The 24,580-nt window shown below is 35.4% G+C and overlaps 1 protein-coding gene across 1 annotated transcript in view; it reads left to right on the top strand.

Moving 5' to 3' along the window:
* Nucleotides 1-24,580, top strand: part of LOC127652180 (dystrophin-like) — a 182,525-nt gene that overhangs the window by 86,854 nt on the left and 71,091 nt on the right. Inside the window, exons 47-57 of the mRNA XM_052138250.1 lie at nucleotides 412-529; nucleotides 1,238-1,449; nucleotides 1,697-1,848; nucleotides 2,781-2,970; nucleotides 3,786-3,958; nucleotides 8,203-8,359; nucleotides 12,943-13,060; nucleotides 13,686-13,954; nucleotides 15,618-15,764; nucleotides 19,857-19,935; nucleotides 20,349-20,409. Of these exons, the coding sequence (XP_051994210.1) occupies nucleotides 412-529; nucleotides 1,238-1,449; nucleotides 1,697-1,848; nucleotides 2,781-2,970; nucleotides 3,786-3,958; nucleotides 8,203-8,359; nucleotides 12,943-13,060; nucleotides 13,686-13,954; nucleotides 15,618-15,764; nucleotides 19,857-19,935; nucleotides 20,349-20,409 (1,676 nt within the window). The remainder of the gene's footprint in view (nucleotides 1-411; nucleotides 530-1,237; nucleotides 1,450-1,696; nucleotides 1,849-2,780; nucleotides 2,971-3,785; nucleotides 3,959-8,202; nucleotides 8,360-12,942; nucleotides 13,061-13,685; nucleotides 13,955-15,617; nucleotides 15,765-19,856; nucleotides 19,936-20,348; nucleotides 20,410-24,580) is intronic.

Below are 24,580 nucleotides of genomic sequence, written 5' to 3'. Positions count from 1 at the left end.
TTCTACAAAGCTTTCATTGTTGCACATGGATGTTTTTTTTTTTTGATGAGAACTCTTTGAAGTAGTTTAAGAAGTTCTGAATTTGTTTTTTCAAATTGGAATAGTAATTCTTCAAATTTTTTATGTCATGACTATATATTGTGATCAGTTGAATGCCACTTTGGTGAATAAAAGTACCAATTCCTTTCCACAAGAGCAAAATCTGTACATTATTCCAAAATTTAGGCTACCAATGTGTATATATATATATATATATATATATATATATATATATATATATATATATATATATATATATTAAAATAAATTATATGACCCCTTTAACTGGAACACTTTTATGGTGGTGCATAAAACCTCCACAATATATGCCACAAATGTATAGTAAAATAAAGTGTTTTGACTATCTGACAGTCCACTCTGCAAGATATGGAGCAAAGATGCCCTCAGCTGAACAAACAAATCACAGTGGCTCAAAACTTGAAGAACAAAACCAATAACCCTGCGACACGGGCGGCCATTACAGACCGCAGTAAGTCTCTTGCATTTGTTTCATCCTAAACAAGATCCTTTCTCAACTGCAATAGCTTGGTGAAAACTAAGCTTCAAACTCTAAAATAATTCAAAAAGAAAACAATGACTGTATGACAACTGAAGTATTGTGTCTTACCAAGCATTTCAAGGGCATTGATATTAACTAACACTATTGAACACAACTTACAATTAATAATATGTTGTGTGCAGTACTTAATTAAACAAAGTCATATTCAGTTAGGAGAATCTTCTTGGTTCCTTTGCAAAAATTAAATAAAATAAAAACGAGCATCACTTTGATTATTGCTTATAGTTAGGGATTTGAACAAACCCCCAAGTTCTGATTATTAAACTTTGACATGTAACTTTTTAAGCTATGGACATTAATGATACCTAATAATACCTAATCTGGCGGACATTTAAACAGACAAACAAATCCCATTGACTTACATTGAAGGAGGGAGCCGTGCCATCTAAGAACAAGATGATCATAGAGACTTGGTCTCTTTTGACTTGGGTCAGTAAGCAACCACCCAGAACACCCGAGCAACCACATTACAATTCCCTGGACATCACCCAGAATGTCCTTGCATTGCGGTGAAAAGTTTTGCATGTAATATTTTTTTCCAATTATTCCTTTATTTAAATCGTGATTGTTCATGACATATTCAGAACTGTCCAACGTTTTACCATCTTTTCCTTTAAGTTGAAAAATTACAGTCACATTGGGAAGACTCCCACACCAAGATGATGGACAGGGTTCTTCAACTTCAAAACATGTATCAGGAATCCAGCAATTGGCTGGAAGCCAGAAAAAGGGTGGAACCTCTAATTAAGAAAACCAATGAGAAATTAGAGAGCTGGAAAAAAGTGTCTCACAGCGTTGATGATTTAAAAGGCCAGACCGCTGATGTCAAGGTAATTTAAAAGCAATATCCATTTCATAATAGACCTGAAGTAAGAAACAGAAATATTTTGAAGTCAAAAAGAAGCTGATTCTATTGCAGAATTAACTGAAACCCTGCATTGGCTAAAAAAAAAAGCCAAAGGAGGTGTCCACATTGTTTTGGCCATGCAGAAAAGATCTACAAATGAATGTACGTTTATGTATGTTATGAGAAACTGTGAACCTATATTGAATGGCATGTTATTGTATTATATACAGCAACTTTCTAAGGATATACAGCATTGGCAAGCTCAGATGAATGCCACCAATGAGCTGGCAAACAAACTACTGACCCTTTATGCAGACAATGACACAAGGAAGATGAAACAAATGACTGAGAGCATGAATCTGGCTTGGGTCAACGTCAAATGGTGAGCTTGTTTTTGAATCTGTTATTTTTCAGAATGTGTACAGCTGGCAACTCGGCATATCGCCATTCATTGGAGTGGCATGTAATGAAACTTTCACTGAATAGACTTGATAGGCTGTGTCTCATAACAATAAGCATTGTCTGAAAGACCTAATTAGACCATCTTAAGAATTTATAGAATTGATTTGTCTGAAAATAATGAACATAATGTACTGCAGACACAATGAAGGACACATCAAAGTTTTTAAAGGTGTAATTGCTTTGAGGAGAATGATATTTGAAGCTTAATGTTTCAGGTTTAAAACTAATTTCAAAACTTGCTTTGCAAACATCTGCAGCATGACTCATTCCTCTGTTTGTCATGTTTACTGTAATTCACTTACAATGGAAGTCTATGGGGCAAGTATTCCAGAGTGTTTAAAATTAGAATTGTGCATCTTTTATTTTTATTAATATATTTATTTGTATTTGTCAGTACTAACATGCACAATTTGAAATGTAAAGTTGTCTAAAACATCTTTGTAGCAGAAGTACTATATTCTAGGTAGATTAACTTCTGGTTATGCGTAATAAACATAATTCCTGTGGGTGGAGTTTGTAAACAGTACTTTGTTTTTAACTAAATCATCTCCCTTTCTGTTATTTAATAAAAAAGTAATTGTGCGAAGCCTTCCAATATAGACTTCTATTGCAAGTGCATAGACTGCATACTGTAAATGTGATTTTTGTTTTTACAAACTGATGGACAACTTATTTTCTGTGGAAATCGACAGCATGTCACAGGTGCATTTCATAAAGCTTAACTTGTACTGAACCCAAAGCATTCCTTTAAAAATCCAATAAGCACAGTAATATTAAATACAAGCATATTGACAGCCTAGGTTGAAGTACGCCTTTGTTTCTCTGTAACAATGAAGTCAATACCCCTTTTAGTGCAGGGGACAAGGAAGCAGATCTGGAAGCTGGACTGCGACAATTGCAGCATTTCTACTTGGATCTTGAAAAATTCCTTAATTGGCTTACTGAGGCAGAAACCACAGCCAATGTCTTACAAGATGCAACTTTTAAGGAGGGACTTCTGGAAAACCCTGCAACAGTACTGCACTTACTGGAGCAATGGCAGGTTTGTACGCAGTATTCCCGGAATGAACATTCCTTAACCCCCATAGGATATGGGATCCAGTGTATTATACTGCTCTAATCACTATACAAAAAAAATGCACAACGAAAACTAAGATTTCTTGTTGAAAACCATTATCAAAAATGCCTAATGGTAAAAAAAACTTGTCAGTTCGTAAACACCTGAGCATTAGGATTATTATTATTTTTATAAATATTATTTAAACAAATAAACACTAAAATAGAATTAAAAATACTTAAGAGATTGATTTGCTAACCCATTACTGTTGGTTGCATAGTTTTTGTTTTATCAACATCAATATTTTATATATATATATATATATATATATATATATATATATATATATACAGTATATACTGTATATAAAGCTAAAATATCGATGTTGATAAAAAAAAAAAAAAAATAAAAAAACATTTATTGTGTAAGGAAAGTGTATATTTTAGGTCATGTGACAATTTTTATTCACCTTTTCACCTTCACTAGTTAATTTTAAATGGTCTTGTGGTGTGGTGATTTTTTTAAAGTATGGCTATTCCACATAGTCTCTCAATTTATAAGGTCATAAAAAACTGTCTTCATAATGATTATAAAACAAATGGCAAAATGCTTTTGCTTTAGATCGAATATGATAGTGTTTCATGTAAACTACCCATGTACACAGTAGATGTAAATATACAATTGACCAGGGAGTGAAAAGGGAAGTATGAGACACTGGTTTTGTTATTGGACTTTATCTTTGTCTCTAATCACACAGTGAACTGTAACTGAACGTCTAAGATCTCCTTTAATCCTGGCAGGATCTCCAGACGGAGATCGATGCCCACCGGGAGATGTACCATTCATTAAATGAAAAGGGACAGCGTATTGTGTCATCTCTGGAGGGGACAGACAATGCTGTGGTGCTGCAAAAACGGCTTGATGACATGGGACAGCGGTGGCATGAGTTGTGTAACAAAGTTATGAGTATAAGGTAAGACTGATTAATTATCTAAATTTAACAAGGGGAGCTGTCACACGGCATAGAAATGGGCTTTGAAAAATTAAGTGTTCATGTATAAGCTCTAAGCCTGAGTAATAGTATTTCAAAGCCATTGCATTTATTTACATTTATTTTACTTATATTTTAAGGATAGTATTTTTTTTAGAGGTGCTTGCTAAAGCAGCACTATTAGTATTGCTCATACTTGGGGTTAGGGTACTTTTGTGTGTAATTCGTCAAGCACTGTTTGATGCTACGACCATGAGTAATATGTCAAATCGGGTGACTTGTTATGGAGAGGTGTGCTTTTATGGTACTTTTCCTTGTTCCAATCAGACTTGCAATTTTCACCTGGTGCATGAAAAAAAAATATGGAAGAACCTGAACCATTTCTAGGGACAAGAATAGAGTGGAGTGGCAAAAAGTTGGCAACCCTACAAGCAACTACAAAGCAAACACCCAAAATGCCTTGGCAGCAACTGCATAGCAACACGCTAAAAAAACCCCACTCAGAACACCTCAGCAACCATCTAGCAAATCCTTGCAACCACATAGTAAACACTCAAAACACCTTAGTAACTGCATAGTAACATTGTAAAAACCACCCAGAAGGCCTTAGCAGCTACCTAGCATGCCATAGCAACCAACCAGAACACCCTTGCAAGCAGAAGAGTAGTCTAGGGCATACGCAGGTATATGCCGTATGCCCACCTATCTTTCTTATTCTTTCTTATCTAAAAAAAGTAATTATACGTATGGCCGCCAGTACAACGAGTAGACTTTTGACCCAGAACTTTTTCAATCTAATACTGCGATGCTGCAGCTCGTTAAGTGATTTGTGTGTTTTATTTTTATTTTTAAAAGTGTACAGTGATTCTCTCAACGCGCACATAGCAGTGGGAGCGCAACTGACAGAGAGTCAGAGAGTCCACCTAAGCTGATCCAACAATCAGAATGTTCATTTCAGATGCGATTGGATATTTGCTAGCCAGTCACATTTCCAGCGTCTAGTGCTGATGCACAAGCATCCCTGGAGTAACCATAATTTGCCCTGTAAATGTATTTCCCTGCTAAACGTAAATATATAGAGATACGTACATTTAAATTTAACTTATGCAATTAAACTTACTGGAGGGTACTTCACAAATTTACAGTATGACCACCTCTTCAGACACTACTACACCACTGCTTGCAATCATATAGCAAACACTCAGAATACCTTTGCAACTGCATAGCAACCAGTACCGCCGCTCACATATAAGCAGACTACGTAGTCTGCGTAGGACACCGACTCCCTGGGGGGCACCATCTTAACCTAGGAGGGCACCAGAAAGTCCATCGGCTGCCCTTACTCGCACGTTATACGATATTCAAGGACCCGAAAGCAGTTGCGTAACACAGATGATCGCATTGCACTCATATCATATAATTTGGCCAGCGGCGGCCCTGATAGCAACATGCTAAAAACACCCAGAACCCATCAGAAACACCCAAGCATGTTCTGGCAACCACTCAGAACACACTAAAAACTAGCAACTACATAGCAACAAGCTGAAAGCTCCTGAGAACACCTCACTCAGAACTCACTCAGGAACCACATAGCATGCCCTAGCAACCACCAAAAACATTCTAGCAACCACACAGCAAACACCTGAAATGCCTTAGAAAATGTATAGCAACATGCTAAAAATACACTCAGAACACCTTAGCAACCACTTTGCATGCCAAAGCAACTTCAACTGGCATCAGCCAGCATGGGAGGCGGGAATGCCAACAAGGAGGCTAAAGGCTACAGCCCCATCAGTCTCTAGTACACATCTTGAGTAAGTTTTACACATTCCGTACAGCTTTCACATACCAGCTGCCTCTCGTTACTCTAACATGCAATAGCAACCACCTAGGGGTGCGTTTTCTGAACAACTAAGTAACTCACTGCTTAACCACCATAGTAGTATTAAGCATTGTTTGATAAATTAGTTAATCACTACTATTTCCCAAAATCATAGTAACTATGATGCACATCCATTGTTTGAACCACGTTGGTTCAAAAACATAGAGCTGACGTTAATGACATTACGAAGGAGGTGGAGTAATAACTTCTATAATTTTATTATACTAGCTCATGTACACTTACACCAGAGAGACGTTTAATGCGAGAAAGCTGCTGAAGAAACTACATTGGGATGCACCGTGTAATGAGACAGATGTAGTGCACTACAATAGATATTTTGATAGTTTCCCTCTACATCAGACTTCGGAGTTCATCCTAAGCATTTGAGCACAAATGCACATGCACACTGATGTGGGGTGCATTCTATTCAGAAGAGATCATCCCTGTGCCCTATTCCCTTCAAAGCCTTTACCATCCACTGTGAGAGCAGTTGAGGGCTGAAAGATGTTGGGCTCCAAAATAACAGTAATTTGGAATTCACTTTTTAAGCCATTTTATTGAAAAGTTTGAAGTTTGAAGCTATCTATTATGATTGTTCTCCCTCCCTTCGGAGGCTGATTAATCCCGTTTGAAACGTAGCCAAAAATGCCTCTTGTGAGTTAACATGGACACAAAATCTGAGTTCTCCAACAGAAACTGTGTTAAAGTGCTTTCACTTAACAGTTTTTAATCCCTTAACGGCTGCATTCATGTTTATATATTGCGTTTCAGAATGCCACTTTCTGCAAAACAGGATACCACATACCAGCACATACCAGCTGTTGGTGGAGTGGATAGTGATACAGCCAATTGATTGATGAGTACTATTAGGAGGCCGTTATTGATTATGACCAATGGGGGAATTTGGCCAGGACACCAGGGTTACACCACTACAGTTTTACAAGAAGTGCCTTGGGATTTTTAATGACCACAGAGAGTCAGGAACTCGGTTTAACATCTCATCCGAAAGACGATGCCTTTTTTCAGTATAGTGTCCCTGCCAATATTCCGGGCCTCACTAATACTTCTTCCAGCAGCAACCTGAGTTGTCCACTGGAGGTCTCTCGTCCTGGTACTGACCAGGCTCAGCTCTGCTTAGATTCAGTGGTCAACCAGTCTAGAACTACAGGGGGTACTGCTACAAACACCCATAACACCCAAAATGCCTTTGCAACTGCATAGTCTATCGGGAGCCAGCTGGTATATGTTAGCTGTGTTGTATGTGTAAACTTCACTCCCCTGGCCTCAAGAGGCACACTAGCAACTAGGTCAGGCTGTAGCCTTTAGCCTCCTCATTAGCGCACCCACCTCCCATGCTAGCTGAAGCCAGTTCCAATCCCGCTCAGAGTGGGTAGAGCAGGACCGGTTACAATGATGCCATGACCCGTATGGGAGTGAGGTTTAGGAGGGTGAGCGTAACAGGAGGCAGCTGGTATGTGATAGCTGTGCGGTATGTGTAAACCTCACTCCCCTGGCCTCAAGAGGTGCACTAATGACTGATGCTAAGGGCTGTTTCAGGTTCGAATCCCACTCGGAGCGGGTCGAGCAGGAATGGATGCAATAGCAACATGCTATAAACCACTCAGAACACCTTAGAAGCCACAGAGCACACACCTCAAACACCTGACCACTGCATAGCAACATGCTAAATGCCATTTAGAACACCTCAGCAACCACATAGCAAAGCCCTGGTAACCACCCAGAACACCCTAGCATTGTGAAAGCAATTTGTTTTGGCAGTCACCACTCGCATTGTCTTCAGAAACTGTTAAAATAGACTTATATATAATCTACATACTGTATACTGTACATCCTATTTACAGGATGTACAGTGTACAGGGGAGAGAAAGGAGGAAAACAGAAAGCTGTTTGAGAATCTAACATGCTCCTTAATAAAATTATTAAAATAATAATTTTATATTAAATTCAGAAATTTTGTCAATTTGTATAAGGGTACAACACAATTAATATTTTCACATAGTGTCTGAGCCTACAGTTGAAACTCATGATGTTTGAATGCAAATTTGAGAACCATTAGCCCTAAGGTGTCAATCCTATAAAACCACATAGGCCTTCAAAGGTGTTGATAAAAGCTTAAGTAATACTCATGAATATTCAAAGGTTTCAAAATACAAAATTACAGTTTCATCTCTGAAAGACACCTTTAGCCTACGTAATGCTGTCTCTGTCAAATTCAATTGCAGTACTATGTGACAATATAGTGCCCTCTTCTGCTACCTGCACATATAGCAGTTCTCATAGACACTATGGAATCTTACCATTGTTCATCCGGATGACTCCTCAGGCCCTACCTGGATCCAGGTGTTGATCAGTGGAAGCATATGCACATGTCCTTACAAGAGCTGCTCAAGTGGCTTCAGCTAAAGAGGGAGGAGCTAGAGCAGCATAAGCCAGTAGGGGGTGATGTGCTGACTCTGCGCCAACAACTCCTCATGCATATGGTGAGCCCAGGATTAGTCCCATTCTTTTCCCTGCACTGAAAGAATGACAAATTATGTTCGAAATGTGATACATTATATGCATTCTATCTTTTTTGTGCCCAAGTGCGATCATTATCAGAGCTTGTGCTTGTTAAATATTTAACAGATGGAGATGATATCTTGCGTAGGAGAGGTGCAAAGTCCCATGTCTTTTAGCATGCTTGTGCGGACCAATTAACATCTGCTGATGGGTATCAGCTGTCAAGGGGCCGTTGTAAACAGGATGCGGTCGTATGGCAGTGTGTGTAGGGGAGCATAGTGAGCATGCTGGCAGTGACAGCTGAGTCACTCTGTCAGACTCTACAGGTGCAGTTAACTATGAAGTAAACTGACATATGTGTAGGGGCAGTAAAGTATGGTGCAGGAAAAATGTTTCTGTAAACCTAAACTCTGCTTGTTTAATTAGATCGGTAAGCATAGATCTGCATAAATAAACAATGTTACTTTACAATTGTTGTTTTATCAAAGTTAAGAAGCAAAATGTACAACTAACTCTGTCTATTTAATGGAATAGTTCACCAGAAATGGAAATTCTGTCATAATTTACTCACCCCCATGTCATTCCAAATGCGTATGACTGTCTTTCTTTCTGTATGAAGATAACAAAAGATGTTTTTTAGAAATTTTCACCTTGCTCTTTTCCATACAGTGAAATCACACTGGTTTGGAACAGCAAGAGGGTGAGTAATTGATAACAAAATTTTAATATTCACCTTAACTGTTTCTTTAAAGGAATGTCCCGGGTTCAGTACAAGTTAAGCTCAATCGACAACATTTGTGGCATAATGTTGATTACGACCAAAAATGTATTTAGGGAGTCACGTGACGCCATGCGAGGTGCGGACATGTGAATGTGAACTCTGTGCACTTTGCTAATTTTATGTCACTTTGCTAGTTTTTATGTCATAAACTGGTGAGATGCAATAAACTCTGATCCTTAACTATTCTAGGAAGACAATATGTCAAAGAATTCAAAATCCTCTGGCTCTGAAGCCATTAAAAGACCCTTATGTGCTCAAGCTGATGCCCCCGTGCAGGCCGCAAGACCGGGAGCCGATTTGGCTGGAGAAGTGAGGGAAATTCGGCGAGAATTGTTGAACATGTCAGCAATGCTGATAAATGTTGTTTTTGACTTGGAGGATCTTGCTGTATGTTAATATGTTAGTCGATCACTGCCATAGTGAAAAAATTCACTAAGATAGTTACAAGAGTGGGGATGTCAAGAAACGGATAGATTATCTGGAGTCATCAGAGAGGGAATTGTTCGACATAACAGGCCATAAGCTGGAAATCGAGCGAGCTCACAGGGTTCCGGCTCGGGAAACTGAGGGAAACAGGCCCCAATCAGTTCTGAGGGAAACAGGCCCCAATCAGTTCTGGCCAAATTTCTGAGATCATCCGATAAAGATCTGTTACGCTATGCGAGGAGTAAAGGAAGGCTTTCTTGGAAGAACCACAGCATTTTCTTGTTTCCAGAGATTGCGAATTCAACAAGAGAGAAATGTGATCGATTCAAGGAATGCAAGAAACTCTTACATCAATGGAAGGTCGCTTTTGCACTGATGCTAAGGATGGCTGTAAAATATTTACATGTCCCCTGCAAGCAATGTCCTTCATAAAGTCAATAGACTGAGAAAATTATTTTGTGGTACCCACATTGCAGCCAAGTAGACCGACTCACTGAACATTCACTTTACTGTCCGAGGATACTGAGCGCCTTTTTTGTTTCGTTTTGTGTTAGTTCCGCCTAGTGGTTGGAGTTTGTTTTGTGGAGTATTTTTTGCAAACATTGGAGTGATTAGGTCATTCATTGCAGCAGTCGAATGGGCCGGCTCACTGAACATTAGTTTTTCTGTCCGAGGAAACTGCGCTCTTTTTTTTTTTTTTTTTTGTGCTGGTTACGCTAGCGGCTGGAGTTTGTTTTGTGGAGGAACACTCCTTCAGACAGTTATGTGGATGAATCTACACGTTCTTTGTGTTTATTTCCGCCTAATCGCTGGAGTTTGTTTTATAGATTATCTGCTGTTGTGTAATTCTGACTCACAAAATTTTTATAGAAACACCAGACTTGCAGTCCGATGGCAAAGTTGTTGCAGTGGCTCTCGTATGCGTACATGGACTGTTTGAGTTTAGAGGGATGGATGCCTTTTGGCGCTGTCGTGAGCGGGGTTAATGTTCATGTTTTTATTTTTTCTGTTTGTTTCATTTGGGGGGGACGTTTGGGGTTTGATTATTACATTATGATATAGTGTTTCTTCAAGAAATGCATCTTTTCCCTCAGGAAGCTGAAAAATTTGGGAAGATATTGGGTTGAACATGTTTTCCTTAGTGCTGGCTCAAGTAAGAGCAGGGGAGTCATTACAATGATAAGTAAGCATCTACAATTCAAATGTCTCAAACAGATTAAAGATAAATTAGGAAGAGTCATTATTGTTTTAACATAAATTGTTTTTTTCTTCAGTCCATAAGACTTATTCTAGGATATTTTTTTTTATATATCTAAGTCCCTCATTTAATCGGTTGTTGATTGCTCAGTTGGAAACATCATAGTCTCAGATCACACCCTAGCGAGTTTAGAGGTGTTGCCACATACGGAGAAAAAGAAATCCTATAGTTGGCACTTAAATGTATCCCTTTTCAAAATCCTGAATTCTAACAAATGTTAAAGGCTAAAAATCAATGTTTATAAAGCTTTTGCTTTATGCAGATGATATTTTATGACCCCCACTAGATCTATGCCTTGCCTTCACAGAATTATGAATTCCTTTTCTAAGTTCTCAGGAGTCAATTGGTCTAAATCCGAAGCTTTTTCTCTGACAGCGTACTGCCCAGTAACGACTTTTCAGCCATGTGCCTTCCCGTGGCCCAAACAGGGCATTACATATTTGGGTATTTTATTCCCAGCAAATTTGTCTGATTTAGTTAGAGTTAATTTTGACCCCTTCATAAAAAGTTTTAGAGCAAAGTGGACAGGTGGGCATTACATTTATCTATAATTGGTACGGCTAATGTTATTAAAAATGAATTGGATTCCAAAATTCAACTACCTGCTACAATCTCTCGCTGTAGATGTCCCCCTCTCTCTTATTTCAAGCAATTTGGGGCTTCCATATTTTATGTTCTGTTTATTTATTTTATGAATGGAATCAATAAAAAGTGTTAATAACAAAAATGTATTTAGTCTCGTTTCTCCTTTTCTTTAAAAAATCGAGTTTATAGTGAGGCACTTACAGTGGAAGTGAATGTGGCCAATTTCTGGAGGGTTTAAACACAGACATTTGAAGCTTATAATTTTATTAAAGCACTTGCATATATACTTCTGTTAAAACTTGTGTATTTTTTGAGCTGTAACATTTTTAAAATGGTCATTTTTACAGTAGTTTTAGGGCTTGTTAACATTGCATCATCATGTTACAGTAAGGCACTTACAATAGTGGGGCCAGTCCATAAACATTAAAATACACACTGTTTCAAATGTACTGTATAGCCACAAGATGTGAACATTTTATGTGTTCATGTGATTTTAGTGTAATGAAATATCTGTTTGACATGATCAACCTTTCTTAGATGAGCATACTACCGGTACACAAATCCTTGTCCAGGCTCTTGTTATATCAAGAGTGGACTACTACAAAGCTCCTCTGGCAAGACTTCCCACATGTAAACTCAAATCTCTGCAATTGAACAAGGATGTGGCGGCACGTGTGGTCTTCAGTGCGCCCAAGAGAGCACACATCACACCTCTCTTCATTAAACTGAACTGCCTACTGATGTAAATTATTTTAATGTGATAAAATGTCACACTAAAATAATTTTAACACATATAATGTTTACGTCTTGTGGCTATACTTTTGAAACAAGGAAAGTTTATGGACTGGCCCAATTTACTTCCATTGTAAGCGCCTTAATGTAACCACATATGTTTTTATTTATTTATTTATTTTATATATTCAACATTATGCTACAAATGCTGTCCATTGAGCTAAACTTGTATTGAACCTGGAACATTCCTTTGAAGAATTTACATAACTTATGATGCTTACATTGCAAAGCCATTAAAATAATAATTATTGATGTACAGAGTTATGTACTTGTACATTGCATTTTTATTTTATTTTTTAATACATTTTAATGTGGGAGAGACAGTAAAACACTTAGATGAAATTTAGCTTTGGTTGAAGTTAACTTAATATTTGTATTTTTGTTCAAATTTTCATAGAAATTTATTTGAGATCAAACAGTAATTGACAGACCCCCTGCAGCACTGCCTTGGACCTCCTAGGGCCCATGGACACCCTGCTGAAATCCCCTGCTTTAATATCTAACAAAGGGTTTTTTTATTTGCATTTCTGAAATAGCAAATGGGAGCTTATTTCAAGAACTACAATAGTTACATTATGAGTGGGTGACTTTTATGTGGTTTAATGGTTGAAGAAAATATTAAAATTAGATGTCAGTCCTTTGCACATTAAGAAATTGTAAGTTTTAGTTCTACTAGTAAAACATCTCTTATAGTATGTACTAAACAACTTGTGCCCTCACAGGGTTTCAGAAGAGAGTTGGGTGCCAAAGAACCTGTGATCAATGGAACGCTCGACAATGTGAAAACCTTCTTATCTGAGATGCCTCGTGAGGGGCCTAAACAGAGGCCCAGCCAAAAAGGTAAAGATTGAACTATTCTATCCATTAACATCTGAGTATTTGGCAGACACTGTTATCCTAAAAGAATAATAGCACATTAAAGATATGTTGTAAAATGGGTATAGTTCCTTGTTCAAAGCCATTTACTGTACTGTATTACTGTAAACACACATTTTAGGGGTCGTTCAGACAGAACGTGTTCTTGCAATAAAAAAGAGCTAGACTCAATGGAATGAGTAGAACAGAACACAAGTTATATTTAACTTGATATGACATCTAAAAGAATGGGGTGCTCCTGTGTGAGATGAACAGCAAGGCATGGCGCAGTGTTCAAAGACGTCTGTCTGGTGAATGTTTACATAGTAAAACCATTGAAAAACAATGCAGACTAATGCAAAAACATGTTCATGTGAATGACCCCTTTATGCAACATTTTGCCCCATTCCTACAGCCTACAGTTGGTCTTATGATTACTCTGATTATTATTAAGAATACATTGAACATTTATTGAACATTTGTGTAATTATATCGTATTTCTGTTGCTGCCTATTTTTTTTTACCAGTTCACAGCATACTATACTCTGTGTGCACACTACAATAGATGCAGATGTCCTAATCTGTTTCTTACTTCTTGTGTGCTCCCCAGATGTGAGTCCTGAGGAGAGAGTTCAAAATATGGGCTGTGTATTGCGTAAAGAAGTGGAGGATATTATGGTGCTATGGAAGAATCTGGGTGCAGATGCCGTTGACTGGCAGCACCAGCTGGAGCTGGCCATGGAGAGGCTGATGGATTTCCAGGATGCCCAGTATCAGCTGGACTTCAAGCTTCAGCAGGTAGAAACTGTGAAGAATTCTTGGAAGCCAGTTGGGGATTCTATCGAAGACGATCTGCAAACCCACATAGACAAAGTAACGGTCAGAATCCTGTCTTTCCTTACATAGAGGTACTGTGTAATGTACTGTGTACTGTGGGATGGTGATGGAATTGGATGGTGATACCATGGTACTTTGATATACACTACCAGTTAAAATGTTGGATACTTTTATGAATTTATATTTCATGATCTTAAAATAATTTTGTTCTAAAGGCTTATTCTTAAATGATAGTTTTGCAAAAAAAAAAATATATATATATATATATATATATGTATGTATGGTAGTGGATACTATGGTACTGAATGATTTCTATAACCATCTCTGAGGGTGTTATTTACATGATACTCCAAAGTTCTTTTAAGAATATCATGATATTACCATGGTACATGTCCGAAAATGTATTGACATGTCCAACAAAACATGATAAAATCATGAAAATGATCATGGGAGTGTTTGCGCTATTGTGGGTGTATGCGCACAAACTGGGGGTGTAATGTATGGTAATGAAGTGGCGCAAAGCACAGTGCTATATTTCTGAGAATTGGTTAATTGCGTTAAGATGTTTCAGAACCATGTCTGTTTTCAGCGCAAAGTCTAAACTCAGTTCCTGCATTTGCAGTTTGGAAATTCCGCCAGCAGATGGTAATAAAATTAATGTCAAACTCTGAAAATATAGTGAAACATCAAATTAAATCCCTGACACAGTTGTAGCCATTGTATGAAATAAAAATGCATGAGATTTGTGTTAAACTATCTATAGGTAATGGTTCATTTTTCAGTTATTATTATTATTTTTATTGTTATAGTTGTATTTATGATCTAATATGTATTGGTATTTTTCCACCGGTTGTCATAGCGATATTTAAGTCACTGTAAAAGGACCCAGTGGAAGAAGTTGGAGAGTAAAATGTTTGGATTTGGTATGATTTTTTTTTTTTTACCACTTTGTTATTTTTATTATATTTTCATTTAGTTTTAAGTATAATTTGAATTTTGAAATATTTTTGGTTTAATTTTTTCAGGTTTCAATAAATTTGTAAAATCTTTCAAAATCAAAATCGACCAGTGGAAGTGAAGTGCATGCTGACACAATCACTGTTAATACTAGCCATGTGTGTCAGAAGATGAACATTATTAATAATACTTACATTCTCTTTAATTTAATTGAGTGTACATCCAAATCCTGACACGAATCACATTTTCTAAGCATACAAAAGGAGAGTGTCACTGTCATAGAAATATACCAGACATGCAACATAGTTAATGCACAAATGAACATAAGTCCATATTTCTATTCTTCTAATTAATTGCATACAGTTTATTTACACTACCAACTTCTTTTGTATTTGTTGTCTTTATTTATATTGATGGTGCTTGATAGGGATGCAGATGGTGCAAAAACTGGAGAAGAATTAAATTGCACTTGACCTAGCCCATTAGCGCTTTGCACGCACAATTGCAGCAAACCCACTTGCCCCTAGACTTCGCAAATTCTTACATAAAAATTTACACATTTTATGGCCATGCCCATTGAGTGCTTATGACTTAATGTATAGCACCACGTATATCGGTAGCGCTCTTAAAATAGCACCCATCATCACTACACAGTTTTGTATTTTTAATGAAAATGATGATGTCTTATACATTATTATTTTAATCTTTATGTGACCATAAGAAATCAAGATTTTGTGTATATTTCCAGGCATATCAGCAGGAGATACCTCCCATCGAGGATGATGTAAATCACGTGAACCAACTGGCCTCAAAATTCAGACCCCCTGACATTCAGCTCTCTACATACAACCTCAGCAGGATCGATGACCTCAACATGAGATGGAGGCTTCTACAGGTATCCATTCTTAATCTTTAAATTAAATATAACAGTAATTAAAGGAATAGTTCACCCAAAAATAAAAGATTCTGTCTCAACCTCATGTTGTTTCAAACCCATGTGATTTTCTTTCTTCCTTTAACACAAAAGTAGGCATTTTTAACATTGTACTGATCATTTTTCCCCCATGCAATTCTACAGAGATAGTATGGATGTCCAGATTTTCAGTGGATAATGACTTAAATATCAGTCTGTTCCTAACAGAAAGCTAATGTATGGCTTCAGAGGACTTAAGGATAAAACACTCAAGTCATATAGACTACTTATATAATACTTTAATGGTGCTTTTGCATTCTTTTGAAGCTCCAGTCTAATTTATTTTTTAACTTTTTTGCAATGCATGGAAAAAGAAACGGAAAGGCACACGGTTTTGGGACAACATGAGCATGAGTAAATGACGACAGAAGTTTATTTTTTTGCATGAACTTTTCCTTTAAAACTAGAGAAGCACCAAACATCGGTATCAGTTGATAAAAGCATGTGCATCGGACAATTGTTTAAAAAAAGGCAGATGTTACGGGTCGATTATTATGGAGGCCCAAACCTGCATAAATAATAAATAAATAAATAAATAAATGTAATAATAAAAAAAAAAATAAAGGAATAAATGTCTTGATAAAACAAATATATTTAGTTTTTAATTAAATTGATTCCTGAATTTATTATTGTATGACTTTATTCCTTTATTATTTTCTATATTTATTTTTAACTTTATTTTTATTCTTTTTAACTTTTAATTATTTATTCATTTATTTTGCATAATTTTTTTATTATTTATGTATTAATTTATTTTTTATATTTATTTATTCCCACATATATTTATTTCCATATTTAAATATTCCCATATATATTTATTTATTTATACATTTTATTTGTACTTTTCTGTGAGCAACATGGAAATGAGGGAGGCGGTCCTTGCGTAGCTCCAGTGCATCATTGGTTGAGAGCTCAATAGTACTTATAAGGAGATGGACGTCCCACCTTAGCACGCTCTGACTCGCACAGATTTTGAATATGCAGGGAAACGTTTTGCAGAGAGTTTAACAATCCAGTATGTGCTTCGACATTCATACCGGCCTACAGCTCTCCTAAAACATCAATAAGCACCTCTACTCTAAATGAAACAGTCATTTGATGCATGGTTATCGATTTAATTTGCAAGTTGCACAACTCTCTAGATATATGTGAAGAGTCAGCTATAGATTTTTTTTTTTTTTATTGCAAAACTTATACATACATACATACATAAACGATCAGGGAAATGAAGCATGGTTGTCTCTTTTTCAATGAACAATCATAATTATGGATTTGCGGACATCAAAATATGAAGTTATATACACAGAAAAAAAAGAAAAGAATAAGGTTAAATCATATCATTTATGAAACTTGCTCATTTTGTGGATTTGTTGAAGAAACAGCTCCCATTTATTTTGTGATTGTAGTATAACCAATAAATCATGGATTGACTTAAGCTCTTATGTTTTTAGCCCCACAAATAGCTATAGTTTACACAATATGTAACGTCACATCAAAACAAGTCAAGAGTAATCGAGCACACGCTTCAATCTACAATAAGCCAATGGTAAGCAGGACACGCCCACATCATTACAAGAGACAGAAATGTAAGAATAAATACAAAAATAAATAAATGTGGGAATATTTAAATATAGAAATAAATACATGTGGGAATAAATAATTATACAAATAAATGAAGGCATATATAAATAATAATAATAAAAAACAAATAAAAGAATAAAAAAAAGTTTTAAATTTAAATTCATACAAAAATAAATTCAGGAATAATTTTCATTAAAAATGTATTACATTTGTTTTATTCAGACATTTATTCCTTTGTTTATTTTCTTATTATTACATTTATTTATTTATGTATTTATTTATTATTTTTGCATGTTTTGTCCTCCATAGATTATCCCCCAGAAACGTCTGACTACCTAATTATCAGAGATGTGATGCAAGGTAGCCTTAAAAAAGCAGAACCACCAAGCTATTGGAATAGGCATATATTTGTCTAAATAAACAGACATTGTATCAAAACATAAATTTTGTATTGATCTATTTTCATTTAAACATAATTAAAAGAAAAACAATGGGTCAAATATTCAAGTCAGGTCATGGATGTAGTTTCTGTGACAAAGAGAGACAAAAGAATACACATTTTTTGAAAACTGTAGAAAAATTAACACATCGGCAGTAAACTCAACAAGCAGATCACAAAAACAGTCTGTCCTTTAAACCTTCAGAGATTTGACACAAATCACAAGGACACAGAAAGTCATTACGGAAACAAAAACGATACCAACGGAATATTCAGAATGGGTTTCTTTGAAATTACTGTGCGTGTTTATTTTTTTCTCTTAATTTCTGTCCTGTTTCTCCTTTATAAACATTTATTCTCTTTCAAAGTCTTTCAAATGGTTGTGTTGGGAATGTAATACTAGCTTACTACTTACTGTGTAGTGTCATTAAAATAGTAAATGAAAGTGTAAGCATTATTTCATGAATAACTTTTCAAGCAGTACTATGCTACAGTACATTATCACATGACTTCACTACGTTCGCCACATGACTTTGCATGTTTAATTCAGTAAATAGTGTCATCTTGGAAATAAAAGTGGTTATTTTGCATTTAAGTCTAATTTTGTGAGAGAGAAAAAAATGTCTTAACTCTCCGCAGTCCAATCAAAGAACGAGTCAAAATTTTGGCTGATGTTACAGTTATACGCAGTAAGCTTTGCTGTACACTGATTATTTTGGCAAATGTAGTAGATCATTAGCATGCATAATGATGCAGTGAGATCCAGCAGATGGAAATGACTTCAATAAATCAGATGATTTGTAGAAGGAATAACAACTTTAATTTGTAAAAATGTATGAATTAATATAAATGAAATAATGAATACTGAGAATAATTGTGATAATACAGAAAATAAATGTTTGATTATAAATATCAAGTAGATCTATCTTAAGGATATATCCAAGGACTAAGTCCTGGAATAAACCTAACAACACAAAGTCTTGTCTTTGTCTAATGAACTAAGTTAGTTAATGGAAAAGGCTTAAAGTACAGAGATGAGTCGTGATGAGGCCTCAAAGTAGGAGATCAGATGCAGAGAGCTATAGAGCAGGAGTGTCACCCAGTCTGACACCCAGATATTCGTTACCCTCTTGAGACTGTTCCAACAGGCATTTCCTTTTTTAGGTTCTGCACAATCAATAATTTTGGATTAAAAAATTGAATAAAGTGTCAGGTCAGGTGGTTATGACTGATAGAAGTATGAAAATTGCGGTTTGACTGGAATGTTTGCATTTATTTATGCAAACGTCTCGTAAATGTACTTATCTCAACGAAATACGAGGACAGGTGTCTCAAACGTATCCTGTTGTGTACTAGGTCTATGTCTGCACTATGTTCGCGCATTTCTTAGGATAATAGCAGACATAAACTGTGCTCTCTCATTCCAGCTCTGAAGCCTCATGAGGTCAAAGGGTAACCAACAGGTCAAAAGGGTAACAAACTCATATATTAGAGGATGTATTTAGCATGTATTTAGTTCTCACAGGAACAAAGGATACATAAGGCTTCAAGCATGAATAAAATGATAGTTATACAGTGATTATATAAATTCATATAAAACTGAGTACATAAATGTGGATGTATGAATATAATTGCATAGCTTCTGATTTAAAGCATAATATATATAAGCAAAAATATAAAATATAGAAAAGATATTAAATATTGAAAATATATATTTCCTATATAACATATATAATAATATATATATATATATATATATATATATATATATATATATATATATATATATATATATATATATATATATATATATATATACATACATATGTATATATATATATGCATACACATACATATATATACATGCATGTATATATATATATATAGATATAGTACTGCGTAATCATGCATACAGTTTACTGCAATATAACATAGTATGTACATGCTAGTCTGAATATACTGTATGTGTGTGTGTGTATTATTAATATTTTTAGATCTCGACTGAAGAACATCTAACCCAGTTGACCACAGCGTATGGGGATTTAGAGGCCAAGTCTCCTAATTTCCTTGATGGTGCGTGTGCTTTTATGGGTGTTTTGCAATATTACAAGTACTGTAATATCAATGCCTTGTCATCATGCAGTTTTCAGCAAGTGTAGCATGTGAATTACTAATTATTATTAATGATGGCTTCCACTTTAAATACATATTCTTTTATAATTTACTCACCCTAAAGTTGTTCCAAATCCTTATAACTTTATATCTTCCTTGGAACATAAATGGTGATGTTGGGCAAAATGTGAGGGACCGCAAGGGGCACAGAAATTACACACTTCACAGCTTTATACACCTACATGATAATACAGTGTACATAATGTTTTATATCTTACTAAATTGTTGTGTTTTTACATAAAATGTGTCATTTAATATTTGAAATTGCATGAAAACTGAATTATCAGACAACATGTTTTCTGTTCTATACACAGCTTCTGTTGAAAGTCCTCTTGAACGCTCTATTTCACCCAACAATGTCCCCTACTATATCAAGTAAGTCCTCCCAAACTCAGCCTACATTTTATTCTAAGACACACTCAAGGTCCACAATGAATCAACAAAGTGAATTTCAACACTTTGAGAAGGATGTATGCCACAGCTGGCTGCGGACTCCCAAACAAAAGTAATTTCCCATGACCTGTTTCCGAACCCTGTAACAATTGTGCAGAACATTCTAAAATGACAAGGAAGGTTCTGCCAGCAAAAAGAGAAGTCAATACATGTAGCAGCATGCATCAGAAATAGCTATGAACTCCAGCATGCAGATGAGTGAGAGAGGGGGTGATTTATTTATTTTTTTATGTATTCAGTGGCCCCAAGTATTTGGATACTTAAGCCACAATTTGAAATGTTTGAACGTCATTGCATTCGATACAAAGCATCAAACCAAGCGGCATCTTTAAACAAACAATGCTGGGTCTTTTCTCAGTACAAGCTTCATTTTTCTAAGATATTTTTGCAATTATTTAACCATCTTGTTCCAAGTTCATTTTAGTGGATGTATAAAATCAGTTCCCTCAAATTTACACAAGTGTCCTTGCTAGTGTATTTTATTAAATCAATAACAGACATTTTTTACTTACTATTACAACCAGAAAGTGTCCAAGTACTTTTTGTCTTGATTTTGTTTTCTTTTTGTCTTGAAACAAATGCTTTTTGGGGCCACTGTATATTACTGTATACATTCCTTCAAATTAAACTAGGCCATTTTACCAGTGTACCAGTTATAACATTGTAATAACATTCCAGTAGGGTCTAATCATCTCATAAGAAAGAGTGACATAAATTTGACAGCTTTAAAATGCTGTGAGTTGTGCATTTCTTACTTTCATATATCTCAATAAACTACATTATATGGCTCAATATCGATAACCTCCTCAGAAATAGTTACAATTAGCCAATTATGTGGTTGACTGATGTCTTCGGTCCAATTCATTTATTGAGTCAAAATTTCTGCCAGCTTTTCTTTCGTGTAGGTCACTCTGTAAGACTTCTAATATTGAATATGATTTATTTTTTAACAACCTTGTTTGAGAGCTGTATTGGTTATGCACGTTATTACTTCTTCAGTTAGGATAGGGTAATTCATTTAAATGTTAAAATGTGTATGCATTCATATCATATAGTCTGGGGATGTATATTCATGGCAGTGCAGTTTATCATGAATGACTGCCTTCAATAAGTAGAAAAGTACTGGCTCTTAATGATGCTGTCATTGATTATAAATGTTGTCATTAACGCTGGTCAAGCGTATCCATTACTTACAGGAAGATGGTAGCAGAATTTCCCAATGGTGTGCTGTAACAGGAAAATAAAGGGTAACACTTTATAGGAAAAAGCCTTTCATTAAGAAGTCAAACATTAACAAAAATGAATACATAACAGATCAGCCATCCATGTACAATCAAATATGAAAACATATGAATCCAAATTTTCATGACAAATTTTTCACTATCTAATGAGCTGGTAAGAATTATATTATGCAATATTGTCTGATAATGTCAGTGATTAAAGATATTATGATTAAGATTTTACCCATAACCATTTAATTGGATTTCCCCCCATATACTCCATGAACTTCGTCCCATCCAATAAAATTAAATGAACTAACCAAATTATTGCATTTTATTTTGACCACAATTTATTTCAATCAAATGCAATTCTTGTTGTGTGGTACCTGACTTCACGGCTGGTGGTTAAATAGCCCATCTATCCTATCCAACCCTACTTTAAAAAGCCCACCCCAACAAGACAGTAAATGGTGATCTTTTTCACACTGATCAGAATCAAAATCAAAATGAGCTTTATTGCCAAGTATGCTTACACAAACAAGGAATTTGTCTTGGTGACAGAAGCTTACAGTGCACAAACAATACAACAAGACAGAGGTAATAAAATAATTGAATAAAAATAAAAAGCGAATAGAAAATTTAAGTATGTATAGAAATACACTATAACACACACACACACAAACACACGCACTAACATATCCATTACATTCCCTTGCACTATCTGTATATAACATATTTGTATATATATATATATATATATATATATATATATATATATATATATATATATATATATATATATACAGATAGTGCAAGGGAATGTAATGGCAAAAGAGGTAGTATATGTTGGATAAATGTAAATAAACTGCTGTGTATTGCACAGTGTTTTGGGCAGTTTTAACTGTTCATGAGATGCACCGATAGATTGGCTGTCTCTCAAAACCTACTGAACTGAGCAATACTTGACATCACAGGCACGTTCAAATGTTCAATTCAAGAACTTTTGGGAATCATGCATGTTTAACTGTTCGATTTAAGCAGTGCCGTAACCACCATAGACACTGAGGGGTACATGCCCCCCACACAATATTCATAATAGTGGTCTACTGATATGGGATTTTTCCATGGTTGATTCTTAAATTATTACAGTTGGTCCCCCCAATGCTGAATATGTGGTTACATCATTAGATTTATATATTTTTGGGCATGAGTCATATTCGAATGTTTGATTAAAATTTTTTGTGGTGTTATTTGCACATATAGTGTCTTCGAGTCAAGTAATTTTGGGCATCATAGACAAGTTCGAACATTCAATTTGAGCACTTTTGGGAATCATTCATGTTCAAACTTTCTATTTGAGCAGTTTTGGTTATCACAAACGTTAGAACAGTCAATTCTAATATTTTTTTGCATTACTCACCCTTATGAACGTGTGAGTCTCGCACTTTTGGACATTATAGACGTGTTTGGACGTTAATAAGAGTCGTTCTATTTCAGCACTTTTGGAAATTATATGTGCGTTAAAACGTTCAATTTGAGTATTTTTGGGCATCAGTCATGTTCATATGATCGATTCAAATTTTTGGGGCATCATTTGCGCTTTCGAGTCATGTTTGTCATTTCACAGTCATGTTTGAACCTTTGAGCTCTATTGTGAATCATATGCATGTTTTAACTTTCAATTCAAGCAATTCTGGGCATCACAGCACATTAATTTAGAATATTTTTGGCCATCATTTGTGCTTATGAAATGTTAAATAAGTTTGGGCGTCATTTTGGGAATCTTAGTTGTGTCTGAACGTTCAATTTGAATCCTTTGGTCATGTTATGAGTTTGCGATTTGAGCACTTTGGGGAATCGCATTTCGAGCAATTTTGGGAATCATAGGCACGATTTTGGACGTTCACTTTGAGCAATTTTGTGAATCGTAACACGCGACTTTGGATGTTTACTTAAGAGTAATTTTGGGAATTATGGGCGTGTTCTAGGGATGGGTGGATCGATCCTAAAGTATCAGTACTTCCGATACTGATGTTGTATCAAAAATATCGATCCTCACACAAGAATATAGATTTTTTAAACTAGGGATATTCTTTTTTGGTTACCATGAACGTGAACAATAATCATACATTTAGGATTAGGCCATATTAGCAAATATTTGTCCAGGATGGGAATTATTTCTTCTTCCGCTCATTTTAACATGCATAAATGCTGAAAGACACAAGCAGACAAGCGCTTGCGCCATCACAAAGCTCGTTCAAACAAAGGGATCAGTGCTTTGTAGAGGCAATGATAGAAAATCAGAGTAACAGCTTCTGGAGTAAATTTAAGATAAAATAACAACATATCTAAAGGTGCCATTTCTTACAATGAGTTTGTGTGTAATTGTTGTTAATAAGTAATTAAAAAAAAGTTAACCATGGTTACAACTACAATATTACTGTAGCAAAACCATGGTTAACTTTTTTTTTAATTACTTAATTTTGTGGGAACTATGGTCCCATGGTTAAACTATAGTTACTGTAGTGAAAACATGGTTAATTTTTGTAATAGTAAACAAAACAAAACTCTAATAACTTTCTGTTTAGGCTCACAAATGTAAAAATAAATAAATAAACAATGACTTGAATTATTGTTAAAAATAATATGATAAATTACCCATTTTATCCCAAGAAATCACAAAACAATCAATTTAATAGAAGTATCGGTATTGGTATCGGTATCAACGATATTGGACTTGAAATTACTGGATTACTTGGATAAAAAATAAAATAATTGGTATCGCCCAGCGTGTTCGGAATCCCACAAATGCCGTCTTGGTAGGCAGCTCAATAGGTTTTGAGACACACTCTATATATTGTTTTATTATTATT

This window comes from Xyrauchen texanus, chromosome 11 (genome assembly GCF_025860055.1).
Source record: "Xyrauchen texanus isolate HMW12.3.18 chromosome 11, RBS_HiC_50CHRs, whole genome shotgun sequence".
In the NCBI taxonomy this organism is placed as follows: domain Eukaryota; kingdom Metazoa; phylum Chordata; class Actinopteri; order Cypriniformes; family Catostomidae; genus Xyrauchen; species Xyrauchen texanus.
The sequence above is the reverse complement of the archived record's forward strand: the minus strand, read 5'-3'. Positions and strand labels throughout refer to the sequence as shown.